Source organism: Engystomops pustulosus, chromosome 8 (genome assembly GCF_040894005.1).
Source record: "Engystomops pustulosus chromosome 8, aEngPut4.maternal, whole genome shotgun sequence".
Taxonomy (NCBI): Eukaryota; Metazoa; Chordata; class Amphibia; order Anura; family Leptodactylidae; genus Engystomops; species Engystomops pustulosus.
This window is the reverse complement of record NC_092418.1, coordinates 30,415,676-30,435,288: the sequence shown is the minus strand read 5'-3', so window position 1 is coordinate 30,435,288 and position 19,613 is coordinate 30,415,676. Positions and strand designations below refer to the sequence as shown.

Here is a 19,613-nt window from a genome sequence, read left to right as displayed (position 1 = left end):
GATCTTGTGATTAACATCCGGGAAAGTGTTCTCTCTGCACCAGACACTTCGGCATTTATTCACCATAGATTTTATATGAAAACTTTCAGCAGAACGTGTACTCTATAGGCACATATTCTCATAAAGGGGTTTTTCTTAAAATATGGATTTTGGGGTAAGAAAATAACCCTGCATACTTACCCCAATCTGACTCCTGGTTCCTGCATTGCTCCGCAACTTCTGGTATCGAGCCCTGCGACCCATTAGGGGTTCTGAGGGGTCCCACTTCATGCAATGACTGATCACCTCCTACTAGGGGACAAGGAAGGAAATTCAGTCCACTAAAAACGGAAGTGATATCGCTTGTCCAAGGAACCCATTCTGTGGATGAAGCTGGTCTTAGGACCCCCCAGAACTTCTGGTTGAGCGCAGGACCTGAATCCATAAGTAACATGGTGACACTCCAGCCCCTTAGGGGGTTTACCTTTTAAGATGAGGTGCATAACTAGCAAAGGGGTTGTCCAAAGTTTAGCAGTTATCCCCTATCCACACTATAAGGGATAACAAGGGGATCATGTGGATCCGACTGCTGAGACCCCTGTGATCTGGAGATCCTGCTGGAACACTTGTGTTCTGCGATTACTGAGAAGGGGATCCCCATTCTCTGGAGAGCTGGGGGTCCCGTTCTCGTCATTGGAGGAATTACTAGCAACCAGATTTTAGACGATCAGCTAGTTATCCCCTATCCTTTAGACTGGGGATAAATACTAAACTTTGAACAACCCCGTTAACTGTGAGGGGACATCTATACTTGCATACGTAATAGTGACAGACCATGTATGAAGCTGCATAAAGAAGGTCCTTTGATAGAAAAATGAATACAGCAGGGAGCCAGAAGGGGGAGCAAGTAGATAACATTATAACCTCCCAGCCCTGGGTCTGTATATAGCAGCACCCGCAGCCGATCAGCCAGCACCCGTCTCATCTCCACAAGTCGTGTGTCCTATTTCTGTAAAGGGATAAAATGCAGTAATAATTTATGACTTTGTGTAAATTGGTGTGAAAGGAGAGTGAGGGGTAGATGTCTGTCTTATCAGCTGGTGGCTTTGTATCTTGTTTGCAGCGTGGCCTGGGTGCAGCTGGCAGCCTCGCCCTCCAGGACCTGTATAATACAGCTTATTAGTATAGCAATAGGGCCTCAGCATGCTGCTGGTCCTAAGTGTAGTAATATGCAGCTCTCGTTTCTGGATCATACGGGGGGGTCCTTTTGTAATACGGTGTTCCCTAATAGGGCATATGGTCAGTGGATGAAATCCCTTTAATAGATATTATAGATTATAGATAAATGCATGTGCAGGAGACGTAGTGGTGAGTGCTTTGTTATTTCGGGTAGGTCATTAGTATGTGAAAGTTGAGGGCCTGACACCCAAAACCTGCACAATAAGCTGTTCCCACTATGCACTGGACTCAGTTGCTGTTTACTCAAAGTCCTCATCTTCTGCTACGTGCTGCATCCATGGTGTAGGTTCTGGTGCCAGGAGGCTTTAGGAAAGCTGATCTGTGTGAGGTCCTGGTATCTGACCCACAAAGAAGATGATGGGATACCGGTGCACATGTCCGGTGACCCTACCTCCAGGCTTTTTTTTTAGCTGCAGAGACTTTGAGCCAGCAAGTCGGATTATGGGGGAGTGACTGTGCAAAAAGATGGGAGGAGAGGTGCACCTTTATATAATATATTATAAATTCAATATAAAGTCATTTTTGTGTAAAATGAGCATGAATGTGCAATGTTGGGCTGCAAACATTGAGCCCTTGGTCTGTTCATGGCTCCTATGTGTTCAGTGCGTGAAGTCCGCTCATGCACCGATGGTAGTAGGAAAAGCTGAGCCGCACAACCTGGAATAGGACCTGCTCTGTAATTTATGGTTCGGGCAGTGGGTTTAGGAAACAATGGCTGCGTGCATTAGCCCATAGAACTGCATGGGGCTAGGTGCTAGTCTTTGATGGCAAACATCCTAAATACTTGTGTACATGTAGCCTAAGGCCTCATGCACTCAACCTGCTGTGAGCTAGCCACACCTCATGGCCACCAATGACCTGTGTTATGCTGGGCTCAAGGGAATTCATTCCTATTCCTGCCCATATCACGGTGCGGCTGCTCATCTAGTATGGAGATGGAAGTGAGCGCTCACCCCTCCCATCTCCACCAGGCTGGAACGGTCATGTGCATAAGGGAACCTGTCATCAGGGAGGTCATATAGCAGTGAGTGGGGTGAGTCCGAATGAAGGGGTGCAGTTCAAACGTCAAACAAGATATCTTCTCCTCGTGCCGTTTCCTCTGCTCTCCCCCCGGGACTTAACACACGGTGGTGGTGGGGAGCCAGGTAAGATAATCAATTAAAAAGCCCTGGATTTATTCATATTGCTGACATTTTTGTATTGAACATGCCATAGGCTCTTGGAAACTGACTTCATGTAAAAATGACCTCCATGATGACAGGTTCCCCTTTAAAGTTACTTAGCTTTGAATAAATATCAAATAGTTTTAACTTTTTTTTGTGTGATCCTGGAGAGGCGCTGCAGTTCTCCTCCATTAAGCTAATATAAAAGCGTCCGATGACACGGAGCTGGTGTAAAGGTGATCCTCATGTTTGTCGCAGACCATATTTGGCAGCCCGTATCTCGCTACTGTGTAATCCGTATCGCCACGTTTATTTTAGATTTTTTTTTTTTCAGCTCCACATTCCCATCAATTCCTTTTGATTCCGCTTACTCCATGGGGGAGAATGTTAAATATCCATACTATGGTTTTCTTTTATGGTGGGAAAAAATATTCGGGAAAACCGTTCCTTGTATCGGTGTCAGTCACAGCTGTCATCGCCGGCCTCTTCACCCTGCCATTCCCTGTTAACACTCGGCACTGCGGCTGTGTCGGGGGCTCTGGTTACAGGTGGTAGATGTCCTGCTCGGATTACGCCACATACTATAGGGTGTCTCATTTACATGCAGGATCGGGATATAAATAAAGCCGCCAGCCTCGTTTGGGGAGAGGCGTTAGAATAACTAATAAAAGTTACATCATCTGCAAAATCTGCCCCCACACAACTATTTCTCCGCAGTCTGCAAATTTTATTTTTTGGACGTTCATTAGAAACTCATCACATGTCAATTACTGGAAATCCTGATGTTTAAAGGGGCTTTACAGGAATTAAAAATAGGGGTCAGTGCTGACAGTGCTGAAACCTGGTAATGCAGTCTCCATGTCGGTGCGGCCTCTGAGCTGCCTGTTATACAAGAGTGGGATCATCTGTTTCCTAAGGTGGGGGGCTTTCAGCATACCCCCACCCATCGCCCCCTTTAAAATGTCAGAACTTAATTGCTGCAAATATTAGTTAAACTAGAAATATTTTTAAATACAATAATTGACACTTTACATTTTCCCTCATTGGATTTGGCATAGAAGTGAGGAGGGGCATTGTACTGAGGCTCCCTGTCTACTGGCGGGAGGGGGGTGTCCTTGTGCTGGGACTCTCTGTCTACTGGGGAGCGAGGGGGGCATGTACTGGGGCTCCCTGTCTACTAGCGGGAAAGGGGGGGCTTCTGCTGGGACTCTGTCTCTCTGGCAGTGGAGGGGCATACATGGCTCTCTCAGCCAAAAAGGTTCTCAACCCCTGGAATTGAGGCCAACTTACTGATCGGTGAAGGTCTGCCATAGAGATGATTAGAGCAGCAGGGTCTATGTGCAACTGGTTGCTTTGTTCTTTTGGGGTACAGACCCCCATTCTTGTGCTCCGTGGGGCTTCCACTATTGGTGGACATTCTTTACATAGTGGAAAACTTGAATTCTCACTTTTAGCATCTGGACAACCCCTTTAATTCTGGTACATTTTGCATTATAAATTGATTCTCATTACCCTTATATAATATTAGTTTGGCTGGAGTTTCCCTTTAAGCCGAAAATACTAATTTAAATATGTCTGTTCTTTTTAACAGGAGTGGATTGGAACAAGAAGATATGCGGATACTGTACAAATACCTCACTACATCGCTCTTCCCAAGACACATAGAGCCAGAGGTAAGTGCCTATGGAGAGTGTGTTAAAGGGGATGTTTTTTGATTTGAGTGTAAACCGAAACAGAGCCACGTTTGCTCATGGACCTTGTTTCACGCCTATTCACTTGTTTGGGGTTTAGCTGCGGTACCAGACACATCCTATTGTAAAGTGTGGGGCTGATTTTTGCAGAAAGTGTTCATGGGGTAGAAAATGCAAACAAAATAAATAGCATTTTTTAATTTTTTTTTTTTTCTGCAGCTGGCAGGAAGAGATTCCCCATTACGACCTGAAATGCCAGGAAATCTACAGCATTATGGGAGGTAAGTGTCTTCTATATGAATGTGCAGTACAGTAGGTAGTTATGATCTGACAATACCGCGCATGTGTAAGGGTTTCGAGCTTCTGGCGCTTGCGCTAATATTTATGTAGGAGCCGTATAGTGATGTCCATCAATGCGTGTGGTGGTCAGGTTGAATGGCAATGAAGATATTGCACAATATACAATTAATTTGTATTTTGGATGAAAACAAAATACCGGTATATATCCCCTATCCCAGTGATGGCGAACCTTTTAGAGACCGAGTGCCCAAACTACAACAAAGACCCGCTTATTTATCGCAAAGTGCCAACACAAAAATGTAATTTGTGATTTATACTCCCTTCTCTGTCACAGTTTTCATTGATACCAGCACCTGAGGACACCAATAAAGCAGAAAATAGTCCCAGGTAGAGCTGTCACTTTAAAATATCTCTGTGCACAGCAAGTCCTGGGCTGCCTGGGACTGCAGGAAGATACCTGGAGTCATCTCTGGTGATGGCCTGAGTGCCCACAGAAAGGGCTCTGAGTGCCGCCTCTGGCACCAGTGCCATAGGTTAGCCATCACTGCCCTATCCTATAAGGGTCTGCAGCATCAAATTCACCCATTTTCGCTGGCATATTCCCAGTTCTTTTTCATTTACCGTTTTTCATATACTTTTCACTTCTAGGTTTCTCACTGGACCTCTAAACCTCCACGACCCTGAAGCAAAATTTAGATTTCCCAAAATCTTTGTAAATACAGATGACAACTATGAAGAGCTTCACTTGATTGTTTACAAGGTGACACATCTTCCCTAGTGATCTTTTGGTTAGAGGTTCATACATCATATATGGGCTGCAGGCCTAATGGCAGAATTTCTACAGTGTCCCCATGAAAACACTTCCTGTCATAATCACCTGATTATTAGCCCTTCTACAGAGAATTTTTTTTATTTTTTTTTTCTAAAATCTACCTTTCCAATAAAATACCCATCGGCTTTACAGGAGATAATCTAATTTACTTTATGTAGTGGTATAATTAAAGAAATTATGTACATTAGGAACTTTGCAGATGTAAATGGAGGATAATCTGTATAACAATACAACCCAATATTTGTGTAGGGCACCTGTTACCTCCAGAACAGGTAATGTAAGAAGATGTCCTGTATTATCCAGAATATAGAAGTTATCCGCAGCATCTTAAAGAGGACCTGTCAGCTATAAAAAACTGCACTAGGAGCTGGTTACAGATGCAGCAGTGTTACAATGATAGCAGACACTGCTGCAATGTACAATGGAAACGCCGGACTGCACTGGAAGCGCTGCTTCTTCCCTGAACCACCCTGCCCACTCTATAGGCCAGCGGTGACCGCCACACGTCATGCGGCAGTCACCGTCCCTAATCCCACCCCCTCATGAATATGCCGGATCGCTTATAGCGCTTTCCGGTGTTTCTATTGTACATCACGGCAGTGTCTGTTAGCGCTATCGCAGGTTTACGATAACGCTAGCAGTGTAACACTGCTGCGTCTGTTGTAGCACTGGGAGCTGCTTACTTTAGTAAGTAGCTCCTCTTGACATTTTTAGAGGTGACAGGTCCTCTTTAAGGAGAACCTCTCACTAGGTTTTTCCTTACCTACCCAACCTGAGGGGGACAGTAGTTATGAAATTTACCTTTTAGATTCCCGCTTATGTGAAATCTCACTTGTTTACCTATTAAAAAAAATCTTCCCCCAAAGTTCGGCAAATATGACTTTTTTTTTTTTTTTTAATGAGATGAGTCATGTTTTCTGGTTGCAGAGGTAGTGTCACTTCAGAAGCTCCTATAATCTCTTCTATATGCTTTTCGTGTCATGCTAAAGATACAGATTTTGCCTTTTTTGATGACATCATGTTTATGCCAGAGATTCGGGCAGCTAAAGACACATTAGGAAATGTGAGCTGCACATAAAGATCCAGTTCTCGACTATTTAGAGGACATCTGCCACCAGGATAAAGGATTGTAAACCAAGCACTGACGTACTGATGTGTGCCCCCTCTGGCAGAATCTGCTCTTTTAGCTTCTTATGCCCTGGTTTTTAAAAAAAGGCTTTTAAAATTATGCAAATGAGTCGGAGGGGCTCTAGGCTCCATAGGTGTTGTTTCTAGGTACTATATAACCAAAGATGGAGGCTTCTGAAGTGACACTACTCCTGCAACCACTAAACTTGACTCATTTCATCTGAAATTGAGGTGATAAGAGTCATATTTACCAGACTTTGGGGACATTTTTTTAAAAAATGGGTAAACGGGTGAAATATCACATAGAGGGAATTCTAAATAGAACATTTTATACCCTAACTGAGGGGGCTGGTAGTTTAGTGGGGTAAAACCTGGTGACGGGTTCCCTTTAAAGCTTTGTAGGTTGGCCTTCAAGGAAGGTTTTTTTTGGAGCATCCTGCAGATGTTCAGTCGGTTTCAGATGCAGGGAATTGAATCTAGATAACAGCTTGAAATTTTGTCTAGTTTCTTAAAGGGGTTTTGTGGTTACTACATGGTGGGATAACTTGATGATCTTGTGTCAGACCATTATAACCTAAATTAGGAGCTGTAGTTGGGCCTGTGCGATACTGCTCCATCTGCCCTGGCGGCAGTAGCGCGGTACTGTACTCGGCTATCTCTGTAGACTCCATAGAGATGAGGGGAGAAGAAGGTACATGAGTGATCTGCTTCTCTAATCATTTTGGAGATACAATGGGGCCGCCATTCTCGTGATCTGTTCACTGGGACACAGTGGTGTAACTAGAAGCTGATGGGCCCCAGTGCAAAGTCTGTGCCAGGCCCCCCGACTATAATGTATGGCTTATAGTAATAGTCTTCTCATATGGGAAAGTGACACCATAAGGGCCCCCTAAACCTCTTGGGCCCGGGTGCGACCGTAACCTCTGCACCCCCTCAAGCTACGCCCCTGTCTGAGTCAGTACAAGTACTGACTATTTACTTGTAACCTGCGTCTTCCTCATGAGATTATCAATATTATCCCCGGTTATGTCTGGTATATAACATGTATACATACATTTTATTTCCTGTTTGTGAGTCCCTTTTAGTGACCTCCTACAACCCCGGCGTGACATCGCCTAAAACGATAATATGTCACGTACATAACCGCGGACGCAGTGACAGAACTGTCTAGAGACAATGAGAGGGAATGAGCTGCCAGAAAATCCGTCTCCTGGGGATCTCCTCAGCTTTTATTTTCACTTCTGATAAATTTAGAAAGTACAACAGAGATTCCCCTGAGGGCTTTGTGTGTAATGGAGATGTAATTGTCCTGGAGCCTGTAGGCCGGATACCAGATGGTTAGTCAGACGCTCTCCTCTACACGCTAAACATGATGTCTCTTTTTTTTCTCCTCAGGCCATGAGCGCCGCCGTCTGTTTTATGATTGATGGTGAGTATTGGGCTTCCTATAACTTTCTAGGTAATCCGGCAATGGTTTATACCATGGGGGTAGCAGGCGAGGAACTCGGCCAAGATGGCGATCGATCTATAGCGTGCAAATTGTCTGATCTTCCTGGAAATCTATACTGAGGATCCTCAGAAGCTGCATCCTCTGCCAGATAGTAACAAACATGGGAGAAGATTTCCTTTTAAAAAACGGAAGATGCTTATTAAACCTACAGGCCAATGTATTAAGATGGTGCATCGCGTTCCAACCGCGCACCGGAATTGAAATCCTACGTCCAGTGCATAGATTACCCTACATCCTATGTCAGATTATAATAAATTTGGCTGGCCAGGGTGACCCCGCTCCTGTTCCACCCTGTTCCTCAACCCACTGCACCCATTATTTTTAAAAGGGGCACAAAGTTGCAAATCCATGGTGTGTGTTGGAAATTGCGACTTTTGCAAGCCTTGTACGACAAAAAAGACTGGAATAGTGGAGCAGTTACACAGCCAATCAGGATGCTGCTTTCATTTGAAGAGGGGACTATAGAAAATTGGAGCTAGAATCTGATTGGCAGCTGCTCCAAATTGCCTTTGGACCACTATTTTCCAATATATTTATGTGTCCCGTTCTGATATATTGTCAGGTTTGGTTGTTTAATTCATTGTGATGTTGGGCCTAATCTATCAAAACTGTCTGATGGTAGGATGGTCTCTGTTGCCCATAAGAACCAATTATAGCTCCACTTTCATTTGCTGCTCTTGAAACATGGAGGCTGAACAACACAGACCATTTCACTAGGAGACTGTTTTCATGGTTCTGGTTACTATAAGCTGTCCACTATCCAAAAGATTGGTAAAATTGGGGCATGGGGTGTAATGTAACTTTGGATCGGTCCAAATAATAAAGGGGAGTTGTCATTTACAGCGCACAATGGAATTAGAGCCCACACCAAAAATGGCGCAACTGCATTTTTTTTGTCAGTTTCACTGCATTGATTTTCCTGCCGACCAGTACACAGCATGGATTAGTAAATATGCTTGGTAGGAAGAAAAGAAGCCCTTTTAGAGCTTTTAAAAAACGAAAAAAGGGTATTGGCAGGAAGGAGTTAACCCTTAGCCTCTTCGTGCTGTAGTAGTATGGTGCGTAGCTGCTAATGCTGTATGAAGGGCTCAAAGGGAGATACAGTAGCCTTGCAGTATATGGTAGGAACGATCAGACTAGGGTTAAAATACCCTAAAGGGTCTAAAAAATAGTAAAAAATAAAACCCAAAGATTCAAATCTCCCCCCTTTCCCCAGAACTCATATAAAACTAAACGGCAAAAATCACAAACAAACTTCTAAGGTATCGCCGCGTCCCAAACTGCCCGATCTATCAAAATATAAAAACAGTTATTGCCGACGGTAAACCCCATAATGGAAAATAGTGGCCAAATGTTCCAAGCGCCACTTTTATGCCATTTTACATCACGTAAAAAAATTTATTACAAAATTAATAAAAAGTGATCAAAAGGTTGCACAGTCCTCAAAATGGTAGCAACGAAAAAGTGTGCTCATCTTACAAAAAATGGCGTCCTTCTACAGCTCCTTACGCTGGCGTATGTAAAAGTTATTGGCGTCAGAAATTGGCGATACGGGAAAAGAATTTGCACATTCTTTCTAGTGCAAAATCAGACAAACTGACTAAGGCTACATTTACACACATGTACCGTAGCACAGAGGGGACACGTCAGCACCGGGGAGAGGAGGAGGGAGTGAGCGCCGCTCATCCCAGCCCCTCTCCATAGAGAAACATGGCGCACGTGTGCTGCACCGTGCACCCATTGCCGTCTATGGGGGATGTATATACATCCCCAATACGGCCAGTGAATGTAGCCTAAGGAGCAGCGCGTACGTAAAACCTGTGTGTGTGTCCTCTATCCCCATCTTCTCCGTTTAGTCAGCGCACTTGTAATGGTGATCGCTATCCCTCTGCTACTCCGTAAGACAATGGCCGCCTCCTTTTTTTTTTTTTTTTTTTTTTGAGCCATTTCCAATATTATCTTGAAGGAAAAGTGACACGTGGTGATATACTGGTTCCAGGTGTAGAAAACAAATGGTGTGCGGAGTGGTGTGGATAGCCCCGCATTGCCCGCATACCGTGCCGCCGCCCGCAGGGATACCACTTTTACACTCTTTGACCCCTGAGAGCTCGGTGTTCCAGCTAGTTGTATCCTGCTCTATAATAAGCTTGTAAATACCCCCTCCGCGTCTGTCCCCCTCTCTTCTTACTCCATGTCAGCAGGACCATGGCTCCAGGTTTCTGCTGAAAGAGCTGCTCCCCCCCCCCCCCATTCCTGATCAAATCTGTGGTGTAAGGGCTTAGACATGGGTGAAGCCTCTGCCATGGAGACGTCTGCTGGCGCTGTAGTATTCTAACAATGGTGGAGGAATAATATATTATGTATGTATGTGTATATATAATATATGTTAGAAGGATATGTCTGTACTTACTGGCTGGCACAGAGGGAATAACAGAGCGTGCTATGTGATATATGCACAGCGCATGTAACATCCGATACGGTTACCTTCTATTGCACTAAGGTTCGTGCTGCCAGACTATACTGTGACTATAGTGGGTCTCATCCATTGTCCTTTACACTGCAAAGAGAAGCAGCACCCATTGGTTATCCTCGGGCCAAGCGAGCTGGCAGTGGGTTCAGTTTTAATCATTTTGTAGGTTATCCACAAAACTTGACCGCCGAGCGGACGCATTCATCCGTTGACTTTAAATTGAGTTTAGAAACGCAGTTTCTAGGGCTATGTTCACACGTTATTTGTGCCATATGTTGTAAGGAAACATTGACCGGTTCTAACAACATATGGCACAGACGTATCCCACTGTATAATTATTATAATTATATATAATATAATATATATATTCACAGTGACTCCTCCAACCTTCTGAATGTTTAAGGGGGAAGAGTGCGCAACGTTCCCAAATGCACATGTGTTTTGACGGTAAACAATGCACAGCGCACGTTTTAAGTTCCCAAACGCAAGCATTTTGGTCTAAATTCATTTACGTTCGGGAAAAAATTCTTTCCCTCTGCACTTGAATTGAAACACTAGTTGCTATGGCCTCACAAGTTGTGCCAGTGGTTACTTAATTTTGAAATTAAGATTCAGTCTTGCCGACAAAATTGAGCAGCTGTTGGGCGCCACCTGCATCCCTCATGCGGTTGTAGCACTGTCTTACTATAGCCGATAGCTATTCACACCCATTTACCTATAAAAAAAAATAGTCTTTAAAGAGCACCTGTCACCCCAAATTAGTGCCCCCGTCCAAACATACCCAATGAATCTACTCCCCGGCCCCTTTCTAATGCTGCCCATTTCAAAGCCCTGGCATTAATCAAACTTTAGTAATCGGCGCTATAGCATATGACACATAACATACTTGTCCAATCGACGGGCGGGCTTATTCATTAGGGGGCCGTCCAGGCACTCCTCTTCTCCGCAGGCCGCCACTCCCCCATGCTCTAATCAACACGCTGCGCATGCGCAGTAAGTGCCGAGAGCATGAAGACTGCAGCGCTTGCGCACTGGATGCCACAATCACCGGCATCTAGTGCATAGGAAAAGAACTGGGGGAGTGGCGGCCTGTGGAGAAGAGGAGTGCCTGGACAGCCCCCTAATGAATAAGCTTGACTGCTTGTCCGTCGATCGGACATCAAGTATGTTATGTGTCATATGCTATAGCGCCAATTACTAAAGTTTGATTAATGCCAGGAATTTGAAATGGGCAGCATTAGAAAGTAGATTCATTAGGTATGTTTGGATGGGGGCACTAATTTGGGGTGACAGGTCCTCTTTAAAGTCATATGCAGATGAGCTGAAAAGAGTCACTTTTTTGCCAGAGAAGAGTCATTTTCTCATGACTTTGGAGGAGTTTTTATAGGTAAATGGGTGACATAAGAGGCAATTCTAGAAATGACATCTCATACACCACCTGAGGGCGCTGTTAGTCTATCAGGTATAAAATCTGATGACGGGTTGCCTTTAAGAAAACTGCAAGAATTGCTTTTTAGCCAATCAGCGGAGCAGAAAGTCCTGTTTTGCCCTCCTTCCTAGTGCTGGGGTCACTTGAGGGATGAAATCCAGTAGTGTGAAAGTTTTTTTTCTTTGTTCGGCTAGAATTACACATGCAGTTTTTTAGGCCGTTTTTTTTAGGGGACACAAAAGGGAGAAATTTCAATCTTCCATTTTGGGAATTGCACGGTGTATCAAAAAATCACCTAAAAAAAGAATTGATTTAGTCATTAAAAAAACATCAGCATTACATATACTTTTACTCTAGTTTTATTTATTTTATTTCTTATTATAATTACTATTATTATTATTATATTTTTTTTTTTTTTTTTTTTAAGCATCGGTGCCACTTACCCCGGATTTCTGTCGAAAACTGGACAGCCTTGTTGGACCTCAGCTTACAGTGTTAGCGTCCGACATCTGTGAACAATACAATATCAACAAGAGGATATCTGGGTAGGTGCTGTGCCATCCTCTTAGGGTTATGCCACACGTGGCGTTTTGAACGTGTTTTTGGCCCATTTTTAAGCAGTCCGTCAAAAAATGCATCCGTTTTTGACAGATTTGTCCAATTATCTTAATTGAAACTGGTCAAAAATGCATGCGTTTTTTGACAGAGTACTTAAAAACGGGCCAAAAACATGTTCAAAACGCCACGTGTGCCATCACATTTAGGGGGAATCCTTTGTGTTATATTGAGGTGTTGCCCTCCTAAACAAGCAGGGGGTGCGCTCAGCATTTCTGTCTCTCTTTTTATCCAGGTCAGAGAAGGAACCGCAGTTCAAGTTTATTTATTTCAACCACATGAACCTAGCAGAAAAAAGTACAATACACCTCAAGAAAACGCCCAGCGTCTCGCTCACTTCTGTACAGCCGGAACTTATGAAGATTCTCGGGGACATAAATAGTGATTTTACAAGGTGAGGTGTTATAGGAGCATTCCCATCTGAGATATTTATAGTCGCCGCTGATACACGCATTCATCTTATATACTGGAGAGGTGACCGCACATGCGCTGCTCAGAACATACACTTTTTTTAGAAGCTCATAAAATGGCTGCATGCGATTACTCCTCTCTATACAAAATTCCCATAGAAATGGAGTGGGCTGCTACAGGATTCCCAACAGTTCCCCCTTACTGGAGAACTCCAGAGGCCTCTAATGGGCCCCCCCAAGTCTCCTGGGCCTGGTTGTAATTGCACCTTCAAGTTACAAACTTGCCACTGACCACATATTAAAGGGGCTGACCACTTTACCTCATCTTTTCGGAATGTGTGGGAGGGAGGGTGGCCGAGATATGAGGTAATTTACCAATATGAATCTATTAATAGTTATGCTCCGCTCCTGTCACCTCATCAGCCGGACATTCCTGACCATAAAATGGCCGCAGATGGGAGGGTCATGTGATCTCTATCTGTCCATGAACAATCGCCAGATAGAGATCACATGACCCTCCATCTGCGGCCATTTTATGGACAGGAATCTCTGGCTGATGAGGTAAAAGACATGAGGTAAAATGATGAGGTAAAAGACAGGAGGCTTCACTTTACATATCAAGAACCTATCAGAACTATTACTAGATGTATAATGGTAAATTACCTCATGTCCTGCCCCACACACACACTTACACACACATTACAAAAACATGAAGTAAAGTGACCACCCCCTTTAATAGCACAGGGTCACGGCCCTTGGTTTTTTACCGTACATCATGCCGTTGTCTTGTCTGATCACTTCATAAAACGCATGTTATGTAACCACATATTATATTGTAATCTTTTTCTAACCTCCCCCTTTTCAGAGTTGATGAAGATGAAGAGATCATAGTAAAAGCCATGAGTGACTACTGGGTGGTAGGGAAGAAGTCTGATCAGCGGGAGCTCTACGTCATCTTAAACCAAAAGAACTCCAATCTCATTGAAGTCAATGGTAAGTGCCTGGGGTGAAAAGGCACTTAAAGGGATTTTTACCCCACGCCCAAAGAGTTATAATCTGCTGCCTGCATGTTGTAGAGAAATGCACTGTGATTCCAAAATGCATTTAAGTGTCTCCATTATGTTGTGTGAGAAATTCTCATTTGAATCCTTATGCTAATGAGGCTGTAGGTGTTCCCTGGGTTGAGCCCTCAGCCCCTGCAGCACTGCTATTCCTCCCTGGACCCCTGTTGTCTCTGTCAGAAAAGCATGGGGGGAGACTGGAAGAAGAGGGAACGGATTTTGTGGGGCACTGGGTGTTGAGGACACACCCCGGTTGCAACAGCTGCCTCATTAGCATACGGATTAAACTGGGAAAATTTGGGATATGTAATGTACAGAAGTAATAATAGTATGTTGGACGTCCCTGTGCATTTCTCTACACTATACTGCCAGGAGACACATGGTGGAGGTGGTAGACTCCCTTTAAACATTGTGAAATTTGACTCTGTGTGTCATAAAGTGAGAATGTGGTGTCTAAAGTTTCACCAGATTCTGTGTGTTCTGTTTTTTTCTTTTGTTTCTTGGAATGCTGCTAATAAGTTTTAAAGGGGTTGTCCAAGTGTGTACAAAAACCCTTGGGAGGCTGGGATGGGGCCTGTTGCGGTCCCTCCCTGTCTGTGTTTCATGTAAACAAACAGGGGCACGGAAGCCGCGCTGCGTTTAGTTTCCGGACTGCCACCTCTGCTGACCAAAAATTGAACGCAGCGCCGCCTCCGTGCCCCTGTTGGTTTACCTGAAACACAGACCAAAGAGATGGCAGCACCGGACGCTGGGAGGGGCTGCATTTTTTTTTTTTTTTTTTAACTAGCCCTTTTCCGGCCACCAATGGGGTTTTTTTACGCTCTTGGTAACCCCTTTAATACTATATTTAGTGTATATGCTAATTAGCTGCAGAGGCTACCTGGGGGCGTGGTGTAGCCTCTGTGACCTCCAGGGGCTAAGGCCTGCTCCCTGCGCATTCACTCCATCCTTTCTCATGGCTATTGATAAGACTGCGTTCACATGTTGCGATTTATTGTATTTCAAAATGCAATGTAAACAGCTCAGCAGAGGAGATTTGCCTAATGATGTTGTTGTTAACATTTGCTTTTTCAAAACTCAATGTTAACGCATGCGCTAACATGTGTATTTTGTAAATTCAATGTTAAGGGAATGTAAATGCATTGCGCATTGCGTTTTCAAATTGCAGTGTGAACACAGCCTAAAGGTTGAATCAGATGTTTTCCAGTGTAAGTGCTTCTCATCAATCAGCGCTTATCTAGACTGATTTATCGGACCTGTGATAAGACGCCTTCTGATATCTTAGGTTCCGAAACTCCTCATTAGGAAATTCTGACAACTTGGATCCATAGCGTGGCAGATTTTCTCTATTCAGCTGATCTCTTCTTGTATTTGAGGAATCTGCATATGAGCCCTGGTGTCCCGATAATGTCATCTCTGCAAGCCGGGGCACGAGATCCTCTGATGGCAGAGCAGTGACAGCAGAGGCCGCCCTTCTCATACCCCAGGGGGGCTCTACACCAGATCACGTTGCTGCTGCGGTTTCGTGTTACGTGTTCCATGCTAAACTTTGGAACAGCTCCGAGGCCTCATCAATATTCACCCCTTCTTTTTTCAGCAGATGGTCTTAATAATTAAAAACCAAGCACATCTTGCACCTTGACATTGAATTCATTAGGTCTCATTACATTGTGCTAATCCCCCTCCCCCGGGTATAAATGTCAGGATTAAAGCCTGAAGTGTCATCGGCCGTCAGCGCAGGTGCCCATGTTAGTCACAAAGTGTTTTGACAACGATAATTGTCACTTAGCTGAATGATTGATGTGCAGGAAATAAGACATGGCAGATGTATGTGTTATGGACATTACAATGTATGGAGATGAATAGGCAGCCGCTCCCTTTAGATCTGGTGACGGTATGCGGTACTTACTACAAACGCTTATACGTGGCTTGGATTACTGTTAGTAGGGTGCAGATTACTGACTACTACCCCCATCGTCCTAGTATAAGCCACTTATAATATAGGGACCTCATATGGCCTACAAATCAGAAGAGTGTAATACCTAATTTCTCCAGTGGTGGCGCTGCAGACTAAATGATGCAGGTCTCCAGTACATTATGGTTACTCTTTATTTACAGGTCGTTGCATTTCTGTCCATACCGCTGTCTCCTAGTCAATGGCCTCTTACCCCTGGAACTTGGGCTATGAGGAAGTTACATCAGGCACCCCTGATATGGGAATTGTCATATGGGGCTTATTTAAGAAAATAACCTCTCCTCCAACATGTTCCAAGCAAAGTTATAAAACCATCCTCTCTAAGGTCTAGGGACTCAGTGGGGAGGATTTCTTAGAGTACGATATAATAGAGGGCAACAAACCAAGATCTGTAATGTATAATATAGGAATTGGAGTAAGATTTTGAGTACGCTCACACGCAGGAATTGATGGTTACAGGCCTGACTGTGTGTGTGGGCGGGGTAATCAGGGTCTTCACTGTCAATCACTGTGTGTGGGCGGAGTAATCAGGACTCTCCCTGTCAATCACTGTGTGTGGGCGGAGTAATCAGGACTCTCCCTGTCAATCACTGTGTGTGGGCGGGCTAATCGGGACTCTGCCTGTCAATCACTGTGTGTGGGTGGGGTAATTGGGACTCTCCCTGTCAATCACTGTGTGTGGGCGGAGTAATCAGGACTCTCCCTGTCAATCACTGTGTGTGGGCGGAGTAATCAGGACTCTCCCTGTCAATCACTGTGTGTGGGCGGAGTAATCAGGACTCTCCCTGTCAATCACTGTGTGTGGGCGGGCTAATCGGGACTCTGCCTGTCAATCACTGTGTGTGGGTGGGGTAATTGGGACTCTCCCTGTCAATCACTGTGTGTGGGCGGAGTAATCAGGACTCTCCCTGTCAATCACTGTGTGTGGGCGGGGTAGTCAGGACTCTCACTGTCAATCACTGTGTGTGGGTGGGGTAATTGGGACTCTCCTTGTCAATCACTTTGTGTGGGCGGGGTAATCAGGACTCTCACTGTCAATCACTGTGTGTGGACGGAGTAATCAGGACTCTCCTTGTCAATCACTGTGTGGGCGGAGTAATCGGGACTCTCCTTGTCAATCACTGTGTGTGGGCGGGGTAATCAGGGCTTTCACTGCCTCCTCTAGGAGTCCTGTTTGCTGAAAACTTTACTTTGAATCCTACAAACCTATAGATCAGAGTTTAGCCTCTGTCCCCCTATGACCTCTTGACCTCAAAAATCAATACATTTGCTGTCTCCACTGGAGTAAATTGACCTTAGATTATCAGCACCTAAGTGACGCCAGTTTAGATAATTTGGTTGGACGCATATGATTTGGGGGTAAATCGGTGCTTTTCTACGTTTCGCCTCTAATATCTATTTTTATTCTTTCTCTTTTACAGATGAAATCAAGAAACTTTGTGCGACGCAGTTCAGTAACATCTTCTTCCTGGATTAAGCGCCAGGCCGGGCTCTGTGTGACGGCCGCTGTGTTCAGCATGGACAGAATATCAGTCATATTAGTGACTGGAATGACTGTTGTCGGGCAATACTTGCCTCGTAAGACTCTTTCTACCTGTAGGAGCAGCGTTCAGGCCATTTTTAGATTTTACATATTTATCAGCGATCAACTTGGAAGGTCTTCATTCCATTTCTGTTACATTATGACTGCAGATAATAAACCTCTAATCATTCTTATACTTTTAATTGTCCGCCGTCTACTCCTCTTTTTCTGTCGAAAATTAGAGTAAAATTCTAGAGTAAAATTCTATAATAAAAAATTTACAATGCTATGGGAATTCCCAAATCTGAAGCAGAAAGACGAAGTGGTGCCCCCTATGGACAGATGTGGTTTTCTTTACTTTTCTATTTGCATGACAAATTTCAAGAACATACTATTTTGCAACACTGTCACAAAGCGATATCCTGCATATGTATATGAGTGGCCACCCAGTGGTTGTGCAGTGCATTGCAGGATATCAACGGTTGGTTCTTAAAGGGTGTGTTTTTTTTTTTTTCTCTTCTTCCAGCAATAGCTCCAAACCTGACTGTGGCTATTGCCAGCATTGCACCTCTTCTGTACAGAAATGAATGGTGCTTAGTTGCAATACTAATCATCACCTATGTGTGGCACTGGTTTTGGAAGAAAGTGGCCATGTTTTTCAACTTTTTTTTTAACCACTTTACAGTAAATTTAAGGGTGGACACATCTGTGTATCATGAAATGTGCACATTTTTTTTAACCCCTTCACCGCCAATGCCCTTTTTTTCACTTTTACGTTTTCATTTTTCACTCCCCACCTTCAAAAATCTATAACATTCTTTTAAATTTTTCCATGTACAGAGCCTTGTGACGGCGTATTTTCTGCGTAACAAATGACACTTCAAAATGGTGGTACTGTATATTCCATGCGGTGTACTGGGAAGCGGGAAAAAAATTCCAAATGCAGTGAAATTGGTTAAAAAACGCATTTGAGCCTTATTCTTGTGGGCTTGGATTTTAGGAATTTCGCTGTACGCCCCAAATGACAGGTCTACTTTATTTTTTGGGTCGGTGCAATCACGGGGATACCAAATTTGTATAGGTTTTATAATGTTTTCATACATTTACAAAAATTAAAACCTCCTTTTTTGGGGGATTTTGCAATCTTCTGGTGCTAATAACTTTATCCCTTGGTGTACAGAGCTGTGGGTGGTGCCAATTTTGTGACTTTTTTGATGACTTTTTCAATGTTATCATTTTTAGGACTGTACAACCTTTTGATCACTTTTCATAGAATTTTTTAAAATGGCAAAGTGCCATTTTTTTTACTTTGGGCGCTTTTTCCGCTAAGGGGGTTAAACGCAGGGTAAAACTGTTATTATATTTTGATTCTGCATTTTCGGACGTGGCGATATCTATTGTTTATGATTTTTACTGTTAATTTAATTTATATCCGTTCCAGGGAAAGGGAGGTGATTTGAATTTTTTTTTTTTTAAATTACAATTTTTTAACCCTAGGTTGTCTGATCGATCCTATCATATACTGCCATCCTACATATGGCAGTATATGGGGATTTTCCTCCTCATTCATTATAATGTGCTGATAACACATTGTAATGAATGGGTTAAACCGAGTCAGCCTCGGGTCTTTGGAAGACCCGAGGCTGTCATGGAGATGGACCGCCGCTCCCTGATGACGTCACTGGGAGCAACTATCCTCGGCAATATGGCGGTGCCCATGCGACACTTATTTGCTGTACAATTTAATCAGAATTACTCTTGGATTAAGGAGGTTTTTGCAGTGCATTTTTATCATAGTTGCTGTACAATTTTTTTCATTGCATAAGGTTGAAGCCACCCTACATATTAGCGTATTCAGTCAGTAAAATATGGTGCTTATGATGGCGGTATTTCTTATCCCGTACTGGGTTGTGTATGTTCTACTTGACTATGAAGGGGTTTGTGTGAAACTACTGCCATCTAGTGGAGATCCTGGGGATTTATGTGCAAAGACTAACTACCAGATCTCAGCAATGTGGTCAACTCCAAGGATCACATAGTCATCCCGGATAAGTTATGTACCACTTTCACCAACCCACACATGGGATGTGACATTTGCCATTTTGCGCTATTTCGGAATGTGACCTGCCCATAAAGTACTTAAATTACATATAACATTCCTGAAAATGTGCGAGGAGGCCCTATTTGGGGGGGGAGGGATGTCAAAAACTTCCTCGGAGAGTTTCTAAGTATCTATGTATTGTGGTATCTATAGACTGTGACAGCGGAAGATCCTGATACCACCCCATT

General features: G+C 43.8%; 1 protein-coding gene across 5 annotated transcripts in view; it reads left to right on the top strand.

The window, feature by feature from the left end:
- Positions 1–17,527, top strand: part of CCZ1 (CCZ1 homolog, vacuolar protein trafficking and biogenesis associated) — a 28,406-nt gene extending 10,879 nt beyond the window's left edge. For all 5 annotated transcript variants that reach the window (XM_072120504.1, XM_072120505.1, XM_072120506.1 and 2 more), the window contains 8 exons: positions 3,973–4,054; positions 4,292–4,353; positions 5,021–5,132; positions 7,728–7,761; positions 12,169–12,286; positions 12,592–12,750; positions 13,632–13,759; positions 17,224–17,527. In XM_072120504.1, coding sequence (XP_071976605.1) covers positions 3,973–4,054; positions 4,292–4,353; positions 5,021–5,132; positions 7,728–7,761; positions 12,169–12,286; positions 12,592–12,750; positions 13,632–13,759; positions 17,224–17,279 — 751 coding nt within the window. In that variant the 3' untranslated portion in view covers positions 17,280–17,527. The remainder of the gene's footprint in view (positions 1–3,972; positions 4,055–4,291; positions 4,354–5,020; positions 5,133–7,727; positions 7,762–12,168; positions 12,287–12,591; positions 12,751–13,631; positions 13,760–17,223) is intronic.
- Positions 17,528–19,613: the final 2,086 nt, after the last annotated feature.